Genomic DNA, 26,097 nt, shown 5'->3' with positions numbered 1-26,097 from the left:
TCTTTTTCAGTGTGAAGACATTGGCGTGGTTTTCCAGCTTTCCTGCACTACTTCGGAAGCACTGCAGATTGAACTGTCAAAATAATTGTACTTCTGTAAAGAATTTCTGAAGAATATTTATGAGCAAAACCAGCTGAGATTTCTGAAGTGAGGGCCACGTCAGCCAGCACCAGCAGGCAAAGCCCTCCATCACAGCTAGGGAACATGGGCTCACTCCTGACAAAGGCGCAGCCAGTTCTGCACCTGGGAATCAGCAACATTGCCTATCTAAATCCTCTGCATCTCTTCATGAGACAGCTAGGCAGAGAAGGGATGGGACAGAAGCAACAATTTTCCTTGTGCCTTAAGAGCTTCTGTAGCTTTTCAAGCAGTCCGTGAGCAGCTAATTGTAATAGCAGGGTGTTCACAGCTTTCTTGGCCACAGAAGACTGCTTCCACTTCCTTTGTCCAAGGTTCTGCCCTGACAAGCTCCAGCACTGTCCAGGGTCCACTGCACATTAAGAGGCTGGCATGGCTGGATCTTGCATGCATGGCAGTCAGTCCCAGAGCAATCCCAACGGCACACATATGGAAATGCTCAAGGGAGTCCTGTTGTTCATATGGGTTATCACTAAAAACCAGGGCCTTTATAATGATGTTTATGACTCTGCTTACTGCCCCACATAATAAAAGAGGGGAAGGAAGAAGGCACCCACCATCTTGGCCAAAGTGCAGGAGATGATTCCCACTGCAGTGCATGTTACTCTTTTTTCTCCCCACTGCTCACACCCTTCTCCCTCCCTCCTATCCTCCCATTTCCTTCCGCCACTACAAAGCCCTTCAAAGATCAAAGTCATCATTGACCATGAGTTTGCACAATGTTTCTGCTTTGACACTGGCTGGGTGCCAGCTGGCATGTGTTAAAAACCATCATCAGAATCTGTTTAATTACTGTTCCCAATGCAGTATTTTAACAAAACACTGGAACGGACACAGTTCCAGCAAGCTGATGCCCAGTGATCAGACACTGCAGAAGTGCAGATATGACTTTGATGCTGGCTGTTAATTTTTTTTATTTATTTCATAATGTTAATTCACTATTTGGCCTGCTTTGAAAAGATGCCTTTGCAAATGCAGTAAAAATATCTCTCTGAGATCTTCCCCAGTTTAGTGTGAATATTTTAATGTAAGAGATCCTACGGAGATTTGTATTGCAGGTACCCTACTCAGAAAGGATGCTCCCTCTGCTAGGGCTCCCTGCATCTGTGACGTGCTGCTGGAGCAGGGCACTCTCCCAGCCAGCCCTGGAGAAGAGGGTTAGCAGGGATGATGATTTAAACCCACTGCTGCTGCTTCTAAGCCTTTCTATTTTTTGATATATCATTTAACTTCTGGAGAAACCTTTGGGTGTCTCACACCTTCTCTGGCTTATTCTCTAAACCATAACAGTGTGCTCCTGCTGCCTCTGAAGATACCCAGCTCAGTCCAGGCCATGCACCCCACATAGACAGCAGCCCTCTGGATTGAAGACCTCATGCCCTGTAGCTCTCTGATGATGCTACACATTTCCCTGTCACCCACAGTCTTAACTAGTCCTAACAGTTAACTCCACTACAGTAACACAACAACCAAAACTTCTACCTTACTCTAATTGTGTGGCTGGACACCTGTGGGTCATTCCTCATTTTGTGCCTAAGAATTTGCACCTCCATTGACTGTCCACATGCATCTGTGGTCACATGCACTTGATCTCCTTGAATGGAGAAGGATAGATAACAAAAAATATCTGGGTGTATCTTCTGCATTATTGCCCAGAACTAAACCATGAAATTGATAGCCACAGCTCTTCAACTATGCACATTCAAAATGTGAAAAGGTAAACGCTGCATGGAGCAGGAGAATTCTGAGGTGCCTGGTAGCAGAAGAGCACTGTGGGGTAAATAACTCCCAAGGATGGTACTTCACAAAGAAATAGTATAGATGATGGTATACTTTGAGTAGTTCTATATAGATAGTATACAAATAATACAAAAGAGAGGATGGCTCACCTACAGGATGATTAGGCTCACAGGGGACCCCACATGGAAGGGATCTCCAAGAAAAGATCTTTTCCTGGTGGTCAGCCCTTAAATGGGGTTTGGGAGGGGTGGAGCCTGGCTCCACCCCTTCCAATCACACAGGTATATCACCTCCACCTGTGCCCCCATGGCTGACTCGGTGCTCACCTCAGGTGACCAATCAGTGGTTCAGGCCGTGATTCAGCAGTTCCCATCAAACCAGGATGCAGGGGACACTCGGAAAGCCATTCGCCTTCACACAGATCTTGGGACAAGAATGTAGTCTCTCACCAGATCACAGGACAGGGTTGCACACAGTCCATATGTTTGAAATGTGTTCTCCTAGTCAAGGGAAGAGGATATACATCAACGCCTCATCTCAGCTCATATGAAAAACAAGTCCTCTTGTGCTGCTTGCCATGCCACACCACACAGCCTGACATAGGCCTCAGTTCCAAGACCCCCAAGTATCTTGCCATAAGAGAAAGAAGGGGAGGTGTTCTTCAAGGCCTTCTTGACAGTGGACTACTCAGTACACAGTGTCCCCAGCAGGATGCAGGACAGGCAGTGGCCAGGTCACACAGTGCTGTGTCCTGTGACAAGGTTGTGTTCTCACTCTTTGCTTACAAATCTTCTACTGCTCTGTCCTGTGATTTCCAGCACTTCAATGGTGTGTTCAAATAGGAAGACTGCACACGATGGTGTCGCATTGGTGTTTAACTGTTCTGCTTGCAAGCTCGTTTTGACCTAAGACAAGAGTTGGGAATAGAGGGGAGGAAAGGAAGACAGGCTGGGCAGGAAGCAGAGTCCAGTGAACTTTCACAAACCTTAAACAACTGTGCTTGGCTGGGATTCAGCACATAAGATGGACCAAGGTTCAGGGTGATTTATTTTATCTGGAATCGTTTCACATCTCTGGATGTAATGTGTGGGGTAGGCTCCCTCCCCTACAGAAAGTAAGCCTTCTGACTCAGGCTTTCAAAGTGATCATTCATTTATCTATAGCACAGCATTTGCCTTCTCTGCATTCACAAATTTGGAACTAATTCCCTATACGACATAGCATTTAATGAGTTTGTCTCCTGAGTTCTGCAAAGCATTTAAAATCCTTTTGATGGCATTTTCTCTTTAGTAATTAATGTCTTATCAGTGAATTTCGCTGAGAACAATGGCCTGATTCTCCTCCGATGCCATTTTACATCTCTGTAGCTTCACTGACTGCAAATGAATTACTCCTGCTTTGCATAGTGTGAGAGGAGAATTAAGACCTTAAGCCTACCACTATTTAATCACATGCTTTGAACTCATTTTCTCTCATTCAGAATTTGTCCTTTGCTTGCAGCACTGCATAATTCCCATTTTACTATCATTAGGAAGTTGGTCATTACCGAGAATGCCTGTGTCCCATCCTTTGTTTTCTGACACTGTAACTGAGGAGCTCTCCATCCTCCTGAGGAAGCCAGTCAGGAGAAGCCCTCACCCCATGGTCCCATGGCTGTAGGTGGTGGCTCTTCCTCTCACCTGGGTGTCTGACTGCTCTATGAGTGCTGAAGGACACTTGTGATTATTTCACTTTATCCCTAGTAAGTAATCTCTTCTAGATATTTGATGGTTTTGCAGTTATGTGCACACACAAAAGAAAGAAAAACCTGAAACATGAAAATGAAGCTTTTTTTCTAACATAAAAAGTCCAGCTGCATTTTCTCTTAGAAACAGTCAGACTCTCCTTGTTCTGCAGACTAATTTGTTTTGATGCTCACAGGATGTATATCCTGAGATTGGAATAATTATGCTGAAACAAGCATGACCTGGACACATCTTTGTTTTGTTTTTTTGGCTCTCGATCCTGTTCCATCAAGAGAAGGTAAAAACAACAGCAACAGACAGAGAAACAGAAATGCACAAAAGAAAAACAACAAACAGCTGTGATGAAGCTTGACATAGATGCCTGCTTTCAACTGGAATGTGTTTATGTTGCATACACATACACATTTATTTATTTATTTATTTATTTATATGCGAGCTGCAAAGCAGGTAGCAGAAACTGTGTTAAGATTCTTCCCTCAATTACATACAAATCTGGACTAATCTTAACATGCAAGGTATATGATATGGGATGGTCTTGCAGTATGTTTACTCACATAAGTTAGGAGGTAAGAAGTAAATGCCAGTGACCTTTACTCATTTAGGGATTTCCAGGGACAGACAGTAGAAATCTGCTATCCAAACTGTGACATGTCACTCATTATATTTCAAGAGAAAAAAATAAGAAAACCTTTGCTATAAGAACTACGAAGCTAAGTGCTCAGAGTTGAGAAACATCTGAATTAAGGTTGCCCTTGCAGCTAATGCCTTCTGATACCATCTGTAATTACAGCCTTGTCATTGTCTCCATAACTTTCAACTTCTGCATCAAAAAGCTGCACAGAGCTTCCCAGCAGAATCACCTCTTGCAGTACAGACATTATTTATGTCGACCAGCCCATGCAGAGTGCTGGGGCACACAGACATCTTCCTGTAGCTATTTGCAGACAGCAGAGGAATGTGGATCCTTACAATCAGTGGCGTCATTCTGAGGTCTGGAAGAGAACTTAGCTGCCTCATGACGGGCCGTTTCTACCTGGTCTTTGGTAGGGTCATCTCCATGCCCCTCTTCTCCTGGCTGCTCCTGGCTACTCTGGGCATCACCCACATGCTCTGCCTCCTCTGCCTGGTGCCATCCTCTTCCAGCCCAGCCCCTTGGTCCAGGCACCCTTTTGTGCTGACCCTTTCCTCTGCCATCTCTCTCCTGTATCCATCACACTGCTCCCTTCCCTCCTCAGTCTATCTCTTATAACCACCATCTCTTTCTTCCTCCGTGAGTAAATCTGGTTCCCTTCTCATCCCTGTTGCTGCACAGGCACACACAGCAGACCTTGTCTCTTCTGGGCAGGGAGGAAGTCTACAGCAAGCTCTTTTATTTGGAGACCAACCACAGAGACATTTCTGCGGTTCTCAGCTGGAACGTGGCCGGCAGAGATGGGATTTTTAGATGTCTGAATTCAACAAGTCTCTACCAAGCATGTACAAACTGCAAAGACAAGTTATGCTTACACGTGGTCCAGATTGGGGAATAATTTCCCAAATGTGTTGAAAAGCAAATTTCTCCTGGTTGGTTGACTCCTTCTGCCAAAATTTTGCTCTTTGGTTCCGTGTATGGAGGTAAAACATCTCCTCAAAGAAATGCTTGAAAGACTTTGGATTAACATAGACAAAATAACATACTTTCTCCTAACCTTGCTCTTGGATACAGATGCACTACTCTAGATAAAACTTTCAAAACAAAAATAAAACAAAACAAAAGAAATCAGCTGGAGGCTGATACCCAGCATAGGAAATTTCAGTTTGATGCATTATACTTTGGCAAATGCATAAGCAACTGACAACAAGATATAATAACGAAAAAGTGTTGGGCAATCTCTGTACCTATAACTCATAACTCCTACACATTTTAAGATAATGGAAATTACTCATGTTCATCAGGAGTTAAATAGATGCCTCTGTTATTACTTGGATTATTCAGTTAGCAATGGCAGCCAAATGTATGTCTAACTGACTTTCATTAACTTCAGCAATATACCTGGCAGAATGAAAATCTACTCCAATTCAACCCTTCCATATTTTTCTCCTGATGTACCACATACAAACCTTAACCATGATATGATCTTCTGGGATAATAAACTAAATCAACAATGCATTTCATCTGCAGGGATTGTCATGTAGGAGATGCTTCCAAGTATGCAAATTTCTCAAGGAAATATTGAGCCATGGCTCTAAATGAAACTTGCAGAGATAAAGAATTATCTCTTCAATTTTAAAGGTACTTTTTGTGCTAATAAAATAGAAAGCATAATAGCCTTGGCTAGAATGGCAGAATGGTGAATTTTAACCTTTTCAGGAGGCCAGCACAGACTGACACTGAAGTCTTTACAGAAGTGAATATCCAGATCCACGGTTGGGAAATTAACATTTTGTGTCAAAGCCTCCTACTTTCTGGAGACCCTCGCTGTCAGTATTGCACCAGTTGTTTTGCTCTTATTGTTTGATAGACATCCCTCCTCCACAGCAGCCAGGCACTTTAGGCACGTATTTTCTCTTTTTAAACTGAGATTTGCTGAACAGCAGGGACTTAGACATCTTCCAGGAGTGCAGCCAAATCTAAGTATTAAAATCTGACCAGGTCACCTTTGAATCAGGGTGAATAGCTGGTTCAGGTGTCACCCTCTACATGAGTGTCAGACATTCCTGAATGTAAATCTTCTAGAAAACCTGTTAACATCCTCCCCATCATGCAGGAGATCATCTCAATATCCTGCCTGCCTCACCTGAAGCCTTTGCCTTCCCAGTTCTGGTCTTTCTGCAGCAAAACCCCAGGGCCTGTGTTCATCTGTGCACCTCTTTGTACCAGCTACCACTTGTTTCAAAACAACAAACATAAACCAGGCTTCTCTCAGCTTCTTTTACCCTACCCATCGTCTCCTGCAAGACTTGCTTGTGCTCTGATGACAATGCCAGCCTTCACCTTCTGCTTTATTTTTTTATGGAGGGAAGGAACTCGCGGCCTTCACTGTACTTTTCTATTCTTAACACTCTTGATTTCCACAAAAAAAAAAAAAAAAAAAGGTTTGTTAAAAGATTTTGGTTGGTGCATGGCTCAGTTTCAGGCCAAGTTCGGACTTTCTGCAGTGCTTGTACAAATCACAGCATGCAGTCCTACCACACAGCCCCTGTGCTCCCACAGCAGACACAACAAGTGCTGGGTGCTCAGCGGTGTCCTTAGCTCCTACTAAACTATTTGGGAGGGGGGGGGCTGGTTTTGAGCAGACATACTTTGTATTTTGTATCTAACCAAAATAAAAAGAATAAGAAATAAATAACCAGCATCTGTCTGTGATTCAGATGCTGCACAACAGAAGAGCCTTTGAATCAAAGAGAAACAAAGATGTCTCAGGGCAGTTTGAGGAGGCATAGAAGAGGTACCCTTGGAACAAGAGCCTGTTGGAGAAGGTTGCCTGTTTGTACATTTCAGTGTCAAGCACTGACAAAGAAAAGAACCATTCAATGAAATGTTACCAAAATTACTGTCACCTCTCCTGAGGTTCAAAAGACTGCTCTTTAAATTGTCCCACAAAGAACAGTCCCGCTCTACCACATCCCTGAACTCAGGTTATAATATGGAAATTAATGCGACTGTACTTGCAAATATTTGGTGAGACATTTTCATAGAAGAGTTGGGCAGTTTTATTGTAAAATTAGAAGCATAAAATTTGGTATTTTGGGGATGTAGTAATAAATCTCTCACTGGTCTGTCCCACTGATGAATTTTAACAATTTTATTTCATATTGCTGCTGGCATAGGATCAAACGGATTCAGCATCACCCGCTCTGTTTTATATGTCTCATTTATTCCTTTTCACAGGTTCGGCTCCTCTTTGAATAAGTTATTTGGGAACATTTGTCACCTCTTCTGACCTTTGAACATGATGCTAAGACTGTCCCACCCTAAGAACAAATCATTCTTACCATATAGGCTGGCTCCAGCCAATATCACCTCACCGCAGTGCAGGGCTTTCGCCTCACTGGGCCACTCTTTGTGTTATTGGCCAAATCTTCACCAGAAACTGCAGTATGAGGAGCTCTCCTCCACAAGCAGCTCTCTCACCTTAACCTGGTGGTGGGGCAAGACACGGCCATGTGGAAATGGAGGCTCGAGAAATGCTTGGGAACTTGTTGAACACACTTCTCCCTAACCGTGACTCTGCAGCCATAGCTTGAGGTCACTTTTTCCCAAGATTTCTAGACTTGCTTTTTGCCCAACTCCCACCTCTTTCCAACCACAGCTCTTCCCTAAAACGCCAGTAACCCCAAGGTACATTCCACTAATAGTGTCCTGCAAAGCCCCCTCTGTGCTCCACAGCACTGCTGGGTTTAGAAAAGCTTGCGTTTGTGTGAAGTTGCTCTGTGCTCTGACTGGCCAGTGCGCATGGGCTGGAGCCAGGAAGGCAAGGCACAGACCCAGGACATGAACTGCTCCCTAGGAGAGACCCTGAGCTGAATTTTTATGTTTCATGGATATCTGGGTTGTAGTTGAGGATTTTCTATGATTCATAACCACATTGCTCATGACAAGCCCTTCCAGTAGATGACATTTTGTATAAACTACCCTTTGGTGAATCACAGAAGAACTCAAGTTGTAAAGGACCCACCAGGATCATCAAGTCCAGCTCTCAGCTTCACATGGGACCACCCAAAATTAAAACCCAGAGTTTGAGAGCAGTGTCCAAACGCTCCCTGAACTCTGGCACTCGGGGCTGTGCCCACTGCCCTGGGCATCCTGTTCTATGCCCACCGCCCTCTGGTGCAGACCCTGTCCCTAACCCCCACCTACCCCTCCCCTGACACAGCTCCATGCTGTTCCCTCTGGCCCTGTCACTGTGAGGAGCTGCAGCCGCCATTAGGCCTCCCTTCAGCTCCTCTGCTCTGGGCTGCACAAACCAAGGCACCTCACTAACTACCTTCTCACTGTAGTACTAATTATATACTCTGGGTTAAAAACATTTCGTTTCAGCTTCATGCTGGGCCTCCCACTTGCTTCTATCTCTATAAACACAGGTGCCAGGGCTCTTGTGCTATATTATCACAGCCATTTTCTGTGGGGCTGCAGACTATGGGGAAGCAACAAATGGGTCTCAGTACAACTATATGGGTTACCCTTCCTTTCCCTTTTTCCCTTTCCCTTCCTCTCCTCTCTTCTCCTTTGCTCCATATTCATTTCTATGTGTCCAAATTATCTGACCAGCTTCTGGTCTTCAGCTCTGCTCCTTCTGGCATCAGTACATGGGCACAGCACTGTGTTCAGCATCGCAGGATTTTCCCCAGCACTTGAGTCTGTGTGCAGGTCTTTGCTGGTCTTGTAGGTCTCAGCTCCATATCTTCCATTGACAACATCTGTGTGGACCCCTGTGGTCCATACAGAGCCCATTAGGCACTGTTGTCTTTGCCTGAGGAACTCCTTCCCTTAACTGGAGGTGGATTACATTTTGTCTTTGATATATTCTACTGAGTACATAAATCCCTGATAATCATGGATTGTAACAAGAAAAAAAAAAGAAATAAAAGAAAAAAAAAAAAAGAGATGAGCTAGGCTTATTTATTAAAGACATGTGCCTGCAAGGTCTGAAAGCTAAAAAATCTCTTCTGTAGTAAATCACCTACCCCTTGGTGTTTGACAAGCCGTAGGATGCTGCCTTTTATGTTACTTGTTTCAAATGCTCTGGTTTCATGCTATTAAGGAACCTGCCATCCTGGGGAATGCTATTTCTGGTTCCTGCTTTAACTCTGGGCAAGCTGCAGCTTCTCGATGTCTTCCATCCCTGCAGATAGGGGTGCCTGTAAGACCCCATGAGGTCCTGCAGGTTTGGACCAAGCAGAGTTTTCCTCCCTTTTCTTTCCTATGCTTCAGCCACTCTCATCAAGCCACGCTGTAACGGTTGCTCAGTTTGTTAGGTTGCAATCCAACCACCTGTCAAAGAAGAGAATACACAGAACTGGCCCTAAATATTTGCAACAGCCTTTCAAGGAGAAGGAATCTATTAAACAACCTGTTTGTGCATGATGCCTGCCAGGAGTGAACCATTGAAAATCTGCTGAGATTTCAGTGGTAAATGCAGCCTAAAAATCAATGACACGGTATGTCTGGGAGGTGGGTCTGGAAATAGCACGGCCAGTGCTGCTGAGAAGTATCACGTTCCTGGCAGCGGGAATGCTCAGGGCATGGCCAGCTGCCCCATGGGGACACGAGTCCTACCGCTCCCCAGCACTCAGCCGTATCACACAGGCATGTGTGGGGTGCCTTTGACTGGGAGAGTCTTGGAAGGCGACAGACTGCATGTGCTTATTCAACCACATTAGGTTTTGTTATTCTGTTTTGATAGGAAAGCAACCACAGCAGGGCCAGGAGGCAGCTGGGATCTCAGCCCCACTCAAAGGCCAATGTAGGCAAGGTGACGGGCATGGGGAAGCATCTGCGCTGGGATCCCCATGCTTATTGCTTCCTGGGGGACCTCTGTGTGGGATGGGCTTTTCTAAAAGAAGACCGATCTTTACCAGTCATGGTGACCACCTCACTCAGGCTACAAACACAGCCTGAAGCTCTAAATTGAATCGCTGGAGGCAGTTCATAATCAAGAGTGATATATTTCACCTTCCCGTGTCCAATGACTGATGTAACATATGGACGCGCTTGGCAGTGGAAACGTTCTGGCATGGGTGTGTGAGTCAGGTCGATGCTCCTAAGCTCTGCAGTACTACCATTCTCCGCACGTGAGAAACACCGTGGGCCAGTCACAGCAAGACCTCTTGGTTTCGCTTCTGGAGCGTGCATTCTTGGTGCTGTCAATTCCTGCAGTGTTTGTTTTGAAGTCATGCTTTCCGGCTCTATGTAATGAGGTGCAAATCACAGCCACACCGTCTAACTAAAAGTTGCCGGTTTCGAGAGAAAAGTCTGGAAACAAAGAAGGGACAGAAAGCAAAACAGGGACCCCAATATGGGCTCCCTGTGATTTTTATCCCCATCCTTTCCGTTTCCCAACACCTCATGCTGCCTTCCAGGTAGCTGAGGAGGATGCAAGAGGCAGAACGGCGCGATCCGACGGCGGAGAACACGCGGCAACGGGAAGACTTCCCTTGAAAAATAAATAAGAAGAAATAAAAAAGTAAGAAAAAAATAAAAAACAAAACAAACAAACAAAAAAAACAACAGCAGAGGGAGGCTTTCCAGGTCCCTGGGCCAGCCCCTGCTCGCTGCTCATGTTTTCCACTGGGGGGGAGGACGGCAGAGCGGAGGATAGAGAAGGGGCGGAGGGTTTTTTTTTTTGGAGGGGGGGGAGGAGGAGGTGGAAAGTTGCTTGAATTTGCGAGGGGCGAGAGCCGGCGGCGGAGACGCGCCGCCTCCTTCCACTGGCTGGGGGAGCTGCCAATCTGTGTTGTAATCCTGCAGGAATTTCTGCGGGGTTTAACTGGGAGCCGCGCCGCCGCTGCCGCGCACTCGGGGCGGAGGGCGGGAGGGGAGGAAGGGAAAAAGAGAGAGAGAGAGAGAGACAGAAGCGGGCGGCGGAGCAGCAGCAGCCAGGGCAGCCCCAGCGCCGCGCAGCGTTGTGCCGCCGGGCAGCGCGGAGCGGAGCGCGGACAGCGGCGGAGCGGAACGGGCCGGAGGGCGCCCGCGGCCCTGCCCCGCGCCCCCGGGCGCTGCCGAGCGCCGCGGCCCCGCTTTCTCCTTTGTGCCCGGCCCCGGCTCCGCGGGAAGAATGCGGTGCGTGTGGCTCGCGATCACCCTCAGCTTCGTGGCCTGCGCCTCCGGGCAGCCGGTGAGTGAGTGAGAGAACGAGCGGGGGGACGGGACGGGACGTAGGGGGCGGCCGCCTCGGCTCCGTCCGCAAGCGCTGCCGCCGAGGAAGCGCCCCCGTAAGCGCTCCGGTTCACCGCGGCGCCCCGGTCCTGCCCGGCCCCGGGAGGTGCGGGTTCGAGTCCCCCTGGCTCTTCCACAGGCTGCTACGGAGGGCACAAAAAATAACAAAAATTACTCATGTGTTATTATTACTTAAGTTATCGGCCGTGTCCAGGCGGCTCGGGACGCCCCCCGAGACCCCCGCTTCCCGGCGGGGTGCCGTCCCGTCCCGGCTGCCCTTCCCGCCCGGGCTGGCTGCGGGCTGCCGGGGATAATGCCGCTGTTTACGCTTTTCCCGGCCACAAGTGTCTCCGCTGAGCGGGGACCTCCGCTTAATGCAATTATCTCCGTTGCCGGGATTTGTACCTCCCGAAAAGCCGCTCCTGCGCGCAGCGCTCCCGCCCCGCGGTGCCGACGGGAGACGGTTCGGGCATCGCCGGCGGCGCTTCGGGACGGTGGGGTGGGGGAAGAACACGGTTGTAACGTTTGGGCAAATATTAGGAAATAATAAATGGTGGTTTCAGTATGAAATTAAAATACCGTGACAGTTTAATCCAATTAAAATGAGCTGCTCCACTGAACTAAATAATGTCACCGGCTCGGGTTCGCTTTTGAAGTTGTCTGGCTATTGTATAAATAAGCCCCGTCGCAGCCTTCGCGCGATCCGCCTCATCATTAGTGATTTCGACGGATACAATTGCGAAACGGCTTTCTTAAGGGCTAATTAAAAATGAGCTGTGTCGAGCAGCGGCTCCCGTGCCCGCTAAGCGCGTTCCCCCTTGCTAATGAGGTCCGGTATTATTTTGGTTTCATAGGAACGCTCCTGTTGTGAAGTTCTCTAATGGCATAGTAACTGTGAAACTGCCGCTGTCATTAGTTAAGTATTAAGTCAGATGGTTTCGCCCTGGGATGAGCGGGCTCCTGCTGCGGGTGCATGGGGAGCCGTGCTGCCGGCCCTGAGCAGCACCCTCGCTGCTGCCAGAAAGTTGTGGGCAGATGGGGGAGATGAAGGGGGGTGGATATTCTTTTCCTCCTCCTTTCTTTCTTTTTTTCCTCCCCCCTCCTTTTTTTACTTTCTGGCGGCAGCTACGTGGTCCCTTAAGGAGGAGTTTTGTAGCTTGGCCTCTGGGAAAAGACGGATGCTGAATCTGTTGTCTGCTTCAGAATGCTGTCCTGCTCCTAAGTGGGATTTTATATGGATGTTTACAACAACCCTGCAGGCTCCTGGAGTACTGTCAAATGGTTTTAGCTATGAATTTCTTTTCCTTCGTTTGATCCTTGAAGAAGCATATTCTGTGCTTGCTTCATGTAACTGCCAAACCCTGCTATTTACCGGGGTGGACCCAGTTGGTGTCAGTCACGTTAAAAACATACTGGAAATGGAGTGTGAGGGCAGCGTGCCTCTGTGCCCTTGTGTTGGCTCTTGTGCTGCAGATGTGCCCTGGCATGTGGTGTCAGCTCAGCAGGGTGAGTGGACACTGGGGGATGGCATCAGGAGGTGTCGAGTGCCCACCCTGGAGCTGGCAAATGGCACTGGCTGTGTGTGGGGAGATGCTGGGTGTGAGTGGCGTCTGGTAACATCAGCAGATGTGGAGGTGCTTTGGGACTTGCCCAGGGTTTGGTAGATTGTGAAAAAAGTGTTGGGTTTTTTTCGGCTTTTAGGAGAGGGAAAGAGGGTGATATAAAACTGCTGGGAAGAAAAGGCCATCTCTTTAAGTGTGAGCCCAGTCTGTCTTTTATGAGGCTGGGTTCAGTCTTGATGATAGCAGGAGTCAGCGCTTGCTGATTTTAATAGCAACAGAGAGCAGTGCCAGCTATCTTGCTGTCCTTGTCAGTTCCCATTCTGCAGAAACTGATAAACCTCTCTGTTTCTTCCTGCTCCCCATCAGTGGGACTAGTGGTTTTCCAGAGCTTGTGTGATGCTCTGATGCTCTCCACAAGGAGGGTGTGGGGAAGCCTTGCTGGCAAGCAGGTTTCTGTGTGCACTGCACTGAAATCCTGCTTTCACCAATGGGAGAACAGTTGTGGTCCTCCTCTTCTGTAGTTGTATTTCTTGAGTCAGGGGACTTTGCTTCACAACAGCTCCCCAGCACTGCATGTGTGGGGTTTGGTAAAACATAGCACTGCAGCATCAGCTTCAACTGTGTGGTCTGTCCTTTCTTTAAGTGTCTGAGCACTGGCTTGTTGACGTATACGCTGTTATTGAAGGATTACTTGGGTAATATTTTGTGTATTTTTTCAAAACTATTTAATACTCTGGAAGCACGGTGCTATAATTTTTCTGCATTTGTTTCTAATCGTTACTTTGCTTTTGGAATCTGGAAAATCGATACCACATTGGAGTGGGGGAATATTTGTTTTGGTTTTGAAACAGTTAGCGAGGTTTTGGAGATGGTAATTACAGGAGGAGGGAAAACTGCTGAAGAGATGGGTGGCGTTTCAGATTTACATGCTGTGAGTGTCTCTCCAAAGTGCATTTAAGTCTACATTGCCAAGTAAATTCCAAAGATAGGAAACTTTTCTTTAGTCTTGATTTATTTCCACCCTTCCTCGGCTCACGTGGGCTGCTGCTTCTCTGCAGAAATGAGGAAGGTCTTCCTTGCTTCCCATGTCTGGCAGCACCTGGAGCCAGCCAGTGCCTCTGACTGGTGCTCCCCTCACCCTGGCTCAGCATCAGGGGGCCTGGCAGCAGCCCCCACGTGCTGGAAATTTGGGAGGGTTTTGGCTTCTGCTTCTGGCATCAGGTTTTGCCATTCCAGTGGTGCAGTCAACTTGCTGCTGGAATCCTCCCTTTATCTGGATGTGCTCAGGAGTCCCTTTCTGGGAATAGGTTTCCCTCCCAGGTTAGCTTATCTTTTAAAAACTAAAGAAAGGATGATTCTTGACCTGAGATCAAACACTGAGGCAGTTTCTCTTTTTAATATCTTAGCCCTGAGGTCTGCATTGGAACTGATTTAATATTCAGGCCTAAAGTGCAGAGATGTTTTCTCTGCATTTTTTTCTAGATCCGTATCAGTGAAGAAGAGGAGCGTCTTCAAGGACAAGTCAGGACAAATAGTTCCCAGTTTGAAGTTGGGTGCTGGGGTTGTGGTTCCTAGGCAGGTGATACCTCTGTGGTAGGTTTGTGGCAATTGCTGCAGCTAATGGGATAAAGATGGTGGGCTAGAGATAACAAGCCATGAAGCTGGGGTTTGTATGAAGTTTTGATGGATCTGAGTGTGCGTGATCATAATCTGAAGTGCAATCTCAGGATGACCGGATGAAGGCCTGGCTGGTTGACCAGCAGAGGTCCAAGTTGTGCAAAGCCCCACCTCAAACATGCTGTCATGATCTAATGCCTCCAGAGAGGATAGAGGAGAGCTGCCTGCTGTCCTCACAGGGGATGTGGCTGCGTTTGGGCCAGGAGCCCCAGGCTTGGCAAACAGCTCATCCATCACACAGCAGACGAGCTCCCTGAGGAGCAGCCGGCCGCCTGCAGAGCCCTCTGTTTGCACTGCTCTTCATGGCCGGTTGTCTTGATAAAATGTCAAGCCGAGGCATATGGATGGCATTTATTAATTGCATTATCTCACCAAATTGACTTTTGCCATTGACCAGTTTAAACATTTTCCTCATGGCAAAGAATTACAGGCTTTAGTAAAGCTGAGAGGCTGAACAAAGGACTCTTGTCTACTTACAGAAAAGTACTCCTTTGTCATCTGAAGAGATTTGACTGACCAGGATTTTAACAGAAATATTGTGTTTGAGAATGGAAAGCTTATTCTAGGCCTCATGTAAGACCCTGCTTGAATGCAGGGCATAAATATGCCCTCTGTGTTGCTGCATTTGAGAGAGGATGCACAAGTAATGAGCAAGCAATTTGGTCCACATTCAAGATGCTGTACTTCCAGCACTGCAGCAAGCATGAGAAAATTTACTTCAAGCCAGTCTGCAAAAGGTTTGGTTATCTGCAGTTCATGCTTACGAGATGACAGTAAACTGCTATCTGTAATCTCTTCAGGACTAGTAATTTATTCATAGGTTACGTGGCACTACTCAGTGATTTGGGAACAAGATTTCTTTTGCTCACATTTGAAATATAATTTGTGATCTCTCGAGTAAGAACTGCATTAGTGTTTGACCCCGCAATAATGACAGTTCTCAGTATGTATGTTGTTTTCTTGATTAGCTCAGCCCTGAGGGATGCTTTCAAAAGCGCACTAGATATTTGGGTAGAAATACAAAATACATGTAGCTCTGCAATGTACTGAAAAACTGACTGCAGAAGGAGAAAAAATAGCGTGTAAGAGCCATTTGCAACAAGTACTCTTACGCTGAACAAATTATTTTTGACGATGTCTCAAGTAGTGTGCTCATTTAAAGTGAAATAATGATTAATAGGGTGTTGGGGAATCTGCAGGACTTGGCTTACTCTGTGGATAGGCTGTGTTAGTGTCGCAGAAGCCATGCTCAGCTCAAGTCTGAGCTGGATGTTACATCTAAAATCACTGTTTTTAGTTTACATCCGAACAACTTCCTCAGAATTCTCCCGTCTAAGCTGAATTGTTTTGCTCTGAAAGTGGTTGTTGGGAAGGTCCAAATAAAAACATGTTTATCTGCATTTGAGTAGTGATTGTGAAGATAAATACTTTATACTCTCATTAAATGAAAGATGAAGGGACTTAGTGAAGGTCGAACAGCCTTTGGTATGTGCAAGAACTGAATCAAAATGTTCAGAAGTACCACTGTGATTAACAACCAGAATGCTATTGTCTGTATTTAAATGTTATGTTGTCAGACGTGTTGCTCCTGCTTGATTAAGCATAATACAGCATAATTTTTCTCTAGAGGTGCTTCCACGTTGATGGAGGTTGCTTGTCACCTTTCAAAGCAGTGTGAAGTGGCCCATCCTTATTTTCTGAACGGTATTTCAGAAGTGTGAATGTAAATGGGCTCGCAGAGCTGTGGGAAGCAGTGTGGTGTGGGAGGTGCGGCGCTCCTTGAGAAGCAGCTGAGTGCATGGCTGGAGTGGCCTCTGGACTAAGGATGTTTTGAGAGGAAAATCATTATGCGCTTGCTGCTAGTGAACTAATAACCTGACTAGGCCTTCTGCCTCTTACCTCATGTCTTCTTCGGTACGTCTGTACATGTCCTGCAATAACTCAGTAAAAGTAAGCTTTCCTCTTTCTGTAGGCTGAGCTGTGTTAATCTCACTTGTGTCCCTGTGGGGGTTTTGGTGATCCTGGGTTGGCTGGCTGGAAAAAATATCTGGAGGATGCTGCTGTGCCCAGCTAAACATCGTGCTCTTGGTGTCTGTCAGCTTTAAGAGCTGAGTTCTGAAAGCTTCTTGTATCAGTGTCTGCGGGAGGGGGGTGATAGTGGTTTGATGTATCTTCATTTGCTGGGTTAATTATCCTTGCTCTGGATGTGGAGATCCCAGAATCAGTGTGTCACTTAAACTGATTACTGGGTGAAAGCCTCCACAAAGCCTTTCCTTTCAGATCACTTTTAAGTATTGTGCAGTTCCGCATTCACATATACGGTCACAGAGGTGTGACATTGATGGTGTTCTTATCACTTAAAATGAAAATGTGCAAGGAAAGCAAACTGGAAGGGTGAAGCTAGTTCAAAGTAATAGAAATGCACCATCAGTGCAACGTGCAAAAAATCAAACTTCCAATGAATTTAAATTTGTGACGTGGCATAAATCAAAGTAGGTATGGCACAGCCCTATAAATAATAATAGTGTATAATTCCTGCAGCAAGGATTTGCATAAGTTAATGTTGCTGAGGAATGGGATTCTGAGTTTTCTGCATTGCAGAATGTCCCATTCTTCCCCTGGCTGTGGGGCTATGTCCCCTTCCAGCAGGGAGCCCACAGGTGATGGGTACTTGCATAGGCCACTGGTGGCAGTGCAAGCATGTTAATGTGAGGCTTTGTGTGGCAGGGAGAAGGTGTGTCTGTGAACAGAGCATGGGAAATTGGCTGTGTTAACAACTGGCTTGTGTAAGTCTCATTGTGAGAAGGTGAGAAGTTCTCAAGAAGTGCTGGGGCAGCATACAGCATTAGGAGACTAATACTTCAGGATTATTAGTGACTTAAGCATTTGCAGCATGTGGAACTCATAAATCTCTTTGAAACTTTGTGTGTAGATCTTTATCCTGCGTGGGTCTCTGCTTTGTGTATATCATCATGGTATATGCTTTTGTGTGTGTATGTCTTCTGTTTGAAAGGCAATATGTTTTGCAAGTGTCAGGAAGAAAATGCCCTGCAGAATACGTGAAGTGTTAAATAAACAGAACAAAATTGCCCTCAAAATTTTTAAAATTCTTTTGTCTTGGTATCAGGGTGGGAAGAGCAGCTTCTCTAGCCTTATTTATCAGGGGAATAAAAAAGGCTTAAACACAAGATAGTCTTTATGTATTACGTATATATTTTTTTCCTCTTGTTTCTTGATTTTGTATTAAGTTACAGATATCCTTCTCTAAGTATGACTTGATCCTCCATAGCACTAACAGATTCTTTTGAGTTTATTCTGCAGCAAAGCTTTTCCCCTCCCCTCAAAGCCCTGGTGAGGGTGCAGGAATATGTTGCATAGGAGTGCAACAGGAGTATGAAGCATGAATGAGACTGGGGGGGAGGGGAGGGAGAGGGAAACGTTCTTCATAGAAAAACTGAGAGTAATATCAAGAGTGAATACATGGGTGTCCTTGCTGGGAGATGGCAGCAGGACTGTTGTGGCATCGACTCACTGCTGAACACGTCTGTCTGCTGCATGGAACTGTGGCTGAGGTTTCCAGAGAGTTTGGCAGTGGGTGGGAGGTGGCTGAGGAAATCCTGTGGCAAAGCAGGAGATGTTTTCTTGGGAGCAGCTGCGGTCAACCCTACAGTGTGGCACAGAGCATCCCTGGGAGTGCAGGGGGGGAAGTGATGAGACAAGGATATATTAAAATGACATACTGATATAATCTAACAGCTGAATAACATTTGGAAAACCCACTGCAGCTTAATGACCGGAATGCACAGGGGTTGAGGGTGAGTGAGGAAGGTAGGTCCTACAGGCACCTGTTAAATAGAAATACTTTCTTAGGGTGCCCAGGTGCAGTCGTTACTTGGAGAGACAGGATGTGAAAGTTGTGGATGACTGATGATGTCTCCACTCCTGCTGCATATCGGAAATGCTTTTTCCCCCGTGTTCAGCCCAAGCAGCCATGTGTAGTCAAAGAGTAGGGCTGTGTTTGGTACTGCAGAGGTGGGATCCTCATGCCTTTGTTGAGGTTCAGGCTCTGTCATAAATAGCATTTCTGTGGGATGAGGAAGCCTGTGACACTGTGCTGAGCCTCACTGGGCAGAGAGAAATTTGGAGCTCCAGCTAACACAAGAGCGTCGGCTGCTCTTAATAGTATTGCTGTGCTGGAAATGTCATTCCTTCTCTGCTTTGTTACTGTAGGGCATTAGAAAGGGGAAATGACCTTTTTCCTTTTTGTTCCTGTTCTTACTGTGATTTAAAACCTTGAAAAGCTTATTCTACCCTTGGCTGGTCTGGGATTTTGTGGTTTCACTAGTGCTGCTTTCCTGAGCGTCTCTCTTCCACTTAACAGGGAGTTAGTGACCTGGTATCCTGATGGAGGTCTCTTCTGGTGGATACTTGTAATTGTCCTTCTTCTTGGTGGCGTAAAAACTGTTACACACCAAGAACCAGTCCAAATTAATAGTGTTGAAAGTTTTCTGAAACTTTTTTGAGAGCCATCTATCTTGTTTGTAGGTTAGAGAAGTCTTCTGGCCTTGTGAATATTTAGATGTGCTGCCATGATTTTCTGTCACATCCGTCTGTAATACATAGGTAGGACACTCAGTGCTACTTCTTTGCCATATGCTTCTTGCTATTTCACATAAGGTCTGAAGATTTTATAACCGATTTAAATGTGTAAAGGTATTTCACTTGAGGAGCCTCAGGAAGACTGAGGAGGGAAATTCTTCTGGTAAATGCTTCCAGTCTGAACAAAAGTGGATAGGATCCCTGTTGGTGGAGACTGGGGCTGTGTTGTGGTTGGACCTATAAGGCATGGGAGAGCTCTCGTGGCATTTATGTATTGGTGATCAGAGACAAGTGTCCAAGGAGAGGATGAGCAAGAATATTTCTTCAGATTTCTCTGACTTTCTATAGGTACAAGAGAGGTTAGCTCTGTCTGTGCTATTTAGTGCAGCTCACACAACTGGAACACCCCCTTCTAGGAGTTGAACAGACAGCTGTGCAATTAATAGTGACACCTAATGGGAGTGGAGTGGAAAGCAATAGGATATTTCCACGTATCTTAACAATCCTCCCAACAGCCAGACTTGCTGTAGTGAGCTCAGTGAGCTGTGAAATTTAAAAGCGGAGGGGAAAAGGGAAAAGGCTGAGCTTCTAAAGGTTTTCTTACCACTGGGTTTGTTACACCGTTAGAGCCAACTACACCTTCTGTGGAGCCTAAAGTTACTGCTGTGGGTATGTATTTCTCATTTTATTCCTTGAAACTTTTAATCTTTGGGCTCACAGTTGGTTTGCAATTAAAATTTTACAATTACATTTTCACAGAAACGTGTGGACATTTGAGCTGCTCACTACCAGTCCTTGGGGTTGAGCTGTGAAGATGAGCAAGGAAGGGCTGTGTAATTACATTTATGCCTAATTTTTATATCCGTGGCAATTCCTTGGTCGTTGCCCTCCCAACACGGCTACTAGAGAATGCTGTAAGTTGGGATAACCCTGAGCCTCTTAAGAGCAGGAGATGATGTGGAGTTGGGTGCGTGGAGCTCTAGCTCGGCGCTTCCCAGCATCGATCATTACTGTGGCACTAATCACCTGCTATGCATGCAGATGTAAAGAGTGTTTAATTAAGAGTGAGTGTAGGGAAAATCATCATTCCTCCATCTATGTGGAGTTGCGTGGTTGTCATATTTGAAATGTGTGACCATTGGTTACAAAGGATGTTTTCTGGAAGTGCTGTAGATCTGATGGCATATGTCAGGGACTGGAAAATGTAGGCTATTTATAATTATCCACAGGTGGAGAGGGAGGCAGCAATGCACAGCGCTAGTAATAATTATCATCAGTGTAGAAGTTCATCTCTTAAGCCGTTGGTTCTAACGCACTAAAAAGTATTTGATCTGGAATCTGGCACAGCCTTCAAGTGGAGCTGTTCAAAGGAGTCCTGACCTAATTTTGCTGAGGAAGTGTGCGAGCCTTCCTCATTCTGCTAATTTCTTGCAGAAGGTTTTAATGATAACGTCTTCCTATCCTACACGCACACGCATTTTTCAGCAGTGCTTGAGAAAAAGCAGCCATTATCAGCCAGGTGGTAAATATAGCACAGAGCTTAGCAGAAATGACCTTCAATTAAGCAGAGGCGGTCCCTTCCACCACACCATGCAGTTGTCATTTAAAAATTGTTAAGCTTATTTTTGCCGAGTCTTTTTGTGAATAATTGGAAAGCCTGAAGCACAGTGCTTGGCTCTGTGTGTAAGGGTCGGTTTGGTGCTTGTGCTGAACTCCTGTTTCAGTCAATTCTTCAAAAATGGGAAGTGACTTACAAATATATTTGCTCTCTTTCTCAGGGAAATATATCATTAAATTATAAAACATTGTCCGCTGAGCTATGTAATTTCTTTTGTTATAGGATATAGCACAAGTGCTTTGACTTTCCTCAGGGTAAATCAAAGCAGATGCAATGACATTGTCTTAATGGGCTTTCATCTTCAAAAGAAAATGGGGGGGTAAAAAAAGTCCTGTTTTTCGTCAACGTACAGTACTGCAGTGATAAGGGAGAGTTCAGGTAGGTGCTCCTCGTTACTGGCTGTGTAGGTGTAGGCTGTTTTTATCCTAAGATAAAACACAAACAAAGCAACCTCAACGGAGGGCTTTTAAATTCTGTCTAACTTGTCGCTCATTCATTTTCTCATGCCAATATCACTGCAGCGTGTTAAGACTACTGGTTTCCTACTGAAAACACAGCTTTTTGTTCAGTTTGGTTTTCTCACTTGTGCTGATGGCATTTCTGAGCAATACTGTGCAGCACACAGTAACTGTAGTGCACTTAATTGTAATTTGTCTTAAGTTCTTTGCTCTTTTTCTCCAGTCTCTCCAGCTTCCAGTCTCATTAGACTGATTTTTTTATTGTATTTTTCCCTTTCTGTGCTACTTCATTTCTCCCAAGCCAGCCAGGTAATGGCTAGTCCTGGCACGGCTCTCTAGTCTCATGTTGCAAGCACAGGATCCAAGATCTGGAGACATGGCACGTAAAGAGCTGTGTCTGCTCTGGTTGTTTGCCCACCGTCAAGATCCTTTCTGCTGGCATTGCTATGGGTTGTGATGGGAAGGGGGGCAGGCAGGGACGGGGGTGACAGAGTGATGCAGAGCAGCTGGAGCATCCCAACCAGGCTGTGAAGCAAGGAGAAACTGGGGTTCAGTAGGGGAATCTGTCTTCGCTTGCTCAGCCCTGTCTGACAGCACAGCATGCACGAGGCAAGTGTTTCAACAGACGTGGATGATTTGAGCAAGGTATCCCTCATCCCCCTCTGCTTTTCGGAAAGTGAGGGTGCAGAGCCAAACTGTGCAGCTTGGCACTTGTTGCTAGCCTTTGGGCTTTCTTGGAAGTTGTGCAGCTCTCCTTTTGCATGGATAGAATGGACCAGCAGGTGCAGCAGGCTGCTGGAGCCAGGGCTCTCTTGGGACCATGGCATCACTGTGGAGCACAGTGGTGCACAAGCAGCAGTTGGCTGCTGGAGCAGTCCATAACTGCGTCACGCAAGTAGAAGGGAGCATGCTGGAGCTGGGATTAGTTGGAGATGTGTCCGGTTACAAGGGGACTATAATCAAGGTGACAGCTGCTTTGCCTATGCTATATTGAAACAAAATATCATAAACCCTTAGATAAAGCCCCAGCACTCTTACTCTTTCCACAAGTTGTTGGAACACTTAGCCCTGTTCAGTTACCAAGTATTGGAGGGGCAAACTCTTTCTATGGTTACCAGAGGGGAAAACTGAGTGTCACTATCCCTGAACTGGGAGTGCAGGTGGATATGTGCCCTATTTACACTTGTCCTTAAGTATCTACAGCAGAGCTTCCTGATCACAGGGCTCTTCTCCCAACACTGCTCTGCTTGGTGTGCCACGATGTTATTTAAAATAAGTATTTACACTTGTCCTTAAATAACTATCTCTTTCTTGGGCTACTTAAGACCTGGCAGACCTCATCCGAACTTGGGAGTGAAAAGCAGGAGGTACCACCTGAAATAGCATGGGTGTGCTGCTGGGGAGAAGCGTGTTTGAGGAACGGGCCCTCAGAGTCCTCCCTGGGCTCTATTTATATCTCCTTTCTAATAATACCTGCTGAATATTTTTGAACAAATTGTTGCCTGAGGGTGTCTTACCCACAGGAAAATCTAAAAATACCTAAAAATACATTCCAGGTTTGGGGGGCAGTAGTGAAGGGAAAGCGTGTGTGGGGAAAAGCTTTACGTGATAGAGTAAGATAAATGAAGACCACAAGAAATTATTGGTTCTGAGCTTTATAGTGAGGCTGTGACTTAAGTGTTAGGAATAATCCTCTGATACAAAGCCTTCTCTTAGTAGGTTCCTCTTCAGGGAAAATAATTTCAAGGGTGGGTTGGTTTGTTTGTTTGGGGGGGATCTCTTCCCGGGCCTCTGCAGAGGGTCCAACACAACAGCACCTGAAGAAGGGTTTTTTAACTGAGGAGCCTGGGTCTGTAAAGTCAGCAGGGACAAGAGGTCTAAATGTCATTGAAGGAAAAGCCAGGGCTCTGAAAATATCAACTTAACTCTCAGAGATGTGATGAGAAACACTGTGAGCCTTGCCGGGTACATTAAGAGGTGGCTGTTCTCAGTGTAACTGGAAAGCTCAAGGAAGGTGGGGATGATGGAGGAGGTTGGGTGGGCAGGCTGCAGGTGACAGCCCCACCAGGAGCTCCCTTGTGCAGCCCCTCAGATGGAAACTTCGCCTTCCCTGGCCACAGAGCCTTCTGCAGCTAGCAAATGGAAAAGCATGTCTGCATCTCACTTCATTTGTGGTGGATGATGTGAAATATTTCCGGAGTTGGAAGTACATGCTGAGTAGTACTGATACTCCCATCAGGGCAGAGAAATAGGACGAGAGTTAAGACACAGGTGGAGCACGAGGTTTCCTGGCTGTCAGCTGTTCGGTTATTTTGAAGCACCTGCTTTATCCTTTTATCTCCTCTCAGTTGCACCCAGCATGGACCAAGGCCGTGCTGTGCAGAGCACGTTGGAAGAGGTGCTCAGTGAAGCAGGGAAACTGCTCAGTAGTTTGAGGGCATGAACGTGTGCCAAAGGGCTTTTGTACCTAATGGTTTTTACTCTTAAAAAGCATGGAGGAATGGGTACCCTGATTACAAGTATCCTGTGGGCTGTCCTCTTGCTCGAGGAGACAGCTTTCCAAGGGAGCAGGAACAAACACCATGGAAATGAAAGGCAGAGGCATTTGTGTAAGAATCTCTGATTATTTTTTTCCCTCTTTCCATATGTATTTTTAATCCTCTCACCCTGGCAGTGGAAGAGGAGTCAGAAGACAGCGTGTTCACTAGGTGTGGGACTTGTGAAGCCTGACCAAAATGAATAGGCTCTGCTGGGCAGTCATTGGGTACGTGCTCTGGAAATAACTCCTTCATTTTCTCTTGAGGTTTGGGAGATGAAGGGGAACTTTCATTCAGCCTTCCTATTTATTTAAAATAATACGTTGGCATGCCAAGCAGAGCAGGATTTGTTTTTTCTGATGCTGGGATAAGAACCCCATGATTAAGAAACAGGCAGTTGTGAGACCTAGTTTGTTTCCTTGTGTATTAGATGCTTGTGTTTGTTGTTCAGCAAGGTATTCACAAAAGTAAAAGTTTATTTTAGGAAAAGTTGTGAAATAGATGATGCTTTCAGAAAGAGCAGCGTGACTCTTCTGGCAGCTTCATGGCCAAACAAGTAAATACATGTTTTGGTAAGGAGCCTAAGTTTGAAAATGCTTATGGACCTGTCCCACTGTACGCTCCTTAACGTGTCTGTGATTGCAGGCAGCTTCTGAAACACTGCAGATCTCACATCAAGTATTTTTGTAACTTTTTTTTCACATTCCATAAATTTAAAAAGACTTTTTAGTTCTGTGACAAAGGCCTGTATGGCTCCACTGTAAATTCTCTGGATTTTTAGTATAATTAGTACAAGTCAGGGCGAAATGGCCCAGAACTTCAGTGGGGTTTCTTGGCCCTTTCTGTGGAGGAAAAGAGAGCTGAGTACTGACTTCCATGCATTTGTGACTCCTGAACTGAAAGTGTTGCTTGTAGAATTTATTTGTGCATTTGTATTTCCAGTGTACAGAGATCTATTCTGAACTGCCAAAAAATGTTGAATGCTCCTCTGCTGAAAATTTGGATGAGATGAAGTAATGTTGTATTGCTGCTGATGATGATCCCCTATAGGTATAGAGGGAATGGAGACAGTCAGACTGAGAGGTGGCGAGAGAGAAGAGCCATGGCATGACCTCGTGCTGAAAATCACCCAGTGATTGCTCATGGCTGAGTGACATCCATCCAGGAGGGTTTGTGGCCCTGCAGAGAGTGGAAGTGTCCCTGCTGCTGCAGGTGGTTGGCAGCACTTGACTGCCTTTGTGGGGAGAAGTGGGGCAGCCTATCAGTGTGGAAAAGGCACTAACACCAATTTGAACAGATGTAAAATTACACAGATAAGGCTGCAGTGTCAACACTTCAGCTCAGCATAAGAACTGTGTAGCTCTTACTGGCGCACAAGATGCTGCCTTGTTAGTTCATGGATATTTCTAGTAAAGTACCTGTGTTTTATCTTAGCAAATCTGTGATTCAGAGCTTTCAAGGTATAAATTAACAAAGTTTAAGGTTGTGCATCATGGCATATATTATTATAACGCTCCTACTTACATGATGAAAATTAGGTAATATTATGTAAAAGCTATTAAAACTTAGTTAATGCTCACCTAATAAATACTGGCTGCTAAATATCAGTCATTAATGCCTGGTAAGTGAGGGTCTCCAGGAGGCAGCTCCAGCTAGGAAGGCATCTCTCCTTCCCTCCCTGCACAGCTTTGCATCAAGAGATATCCTCCCCACCTGCTGCTTTGTGCCTGAGGTTGGAATTTCCTCCTTTCAGTGCTTGTCACTGTGGCTGGATGGAGATGTGGGGATCTTGACTTTCCAGTGCTCAGAAAGGGGGTAGTTCTCTAGCACAAATCCTTTTAGAGATGTGAATTCATTTGCTTTGCAAGGAGGGCTGAAGCAGAATATCTGTTCAAGCAGTGCTGTGATTTCTTCATTGGAATTCAGATGGATATTATGCGTGTTACAGAGCTCAGTCTCTGGTACATTTTTAGTCTTTAAAATCTGCTTTTAAATGTCAATATGCTCACCTCTGAAGCTTAAGCATCCAGAATTGACAGATGCATTTTCAGAACTAGTGGAAAGAAGGAAAGCAGTACTAAAATAAAGAAATCTGGGACTGATTCAGCATCAGTATGTAGTGGATGATGAATCTGGGAGTACCACGGATCCGTTTTCCAGGACAG

General features: G+C 45.8%; 1 protein-coding gene across 1 annotated transcript in view; it reads left to right on the top strand.

Moving 5' to 3' along the window:
• Positions 1-11,048: 11,048 nt before the first annotated feature.
• The window catches only part of SDC2 (syndecan 2), a 54,834-nt gene continuing 39,785 nt past the window's right edge, over positions 11,049-26,097 (top strand). Inside the window, exon 1 of the mRNA XM_065753497.1 lies at positions 11,049-11,440. Within this exon, the coding sequence (XP_065609569.1) occupies positions 11,381-11,440 (60 nt within the window). The 5' untranslated portion in view covers positions 11,049-11,380. The remainder of the gene's footprint in view (positions 11,441-26,097) is intronic.

This window comes from Cyrtonyx montezumae, unplaced genomic scaffold (genome assembly GCF_038088225.1).
Source record: "Cyrtonyx montezumae isolate F1298 unplaced genomic scaffold, pur_monq_1.0 scaffold_8, whole genome shotgun sequence".
Lineage (NCBI taxonomy): Eukaryota > Metazoa > Chordata > Aves > Galliformes > Odontophoridae > Cyrtonyx > Cyrtonyx montezumae.
The sequence above is the reverse complement of the archived record's forward strand: the minus strand, read 5'-3'. Positions and strand labels throughout refer to the sequence as shown.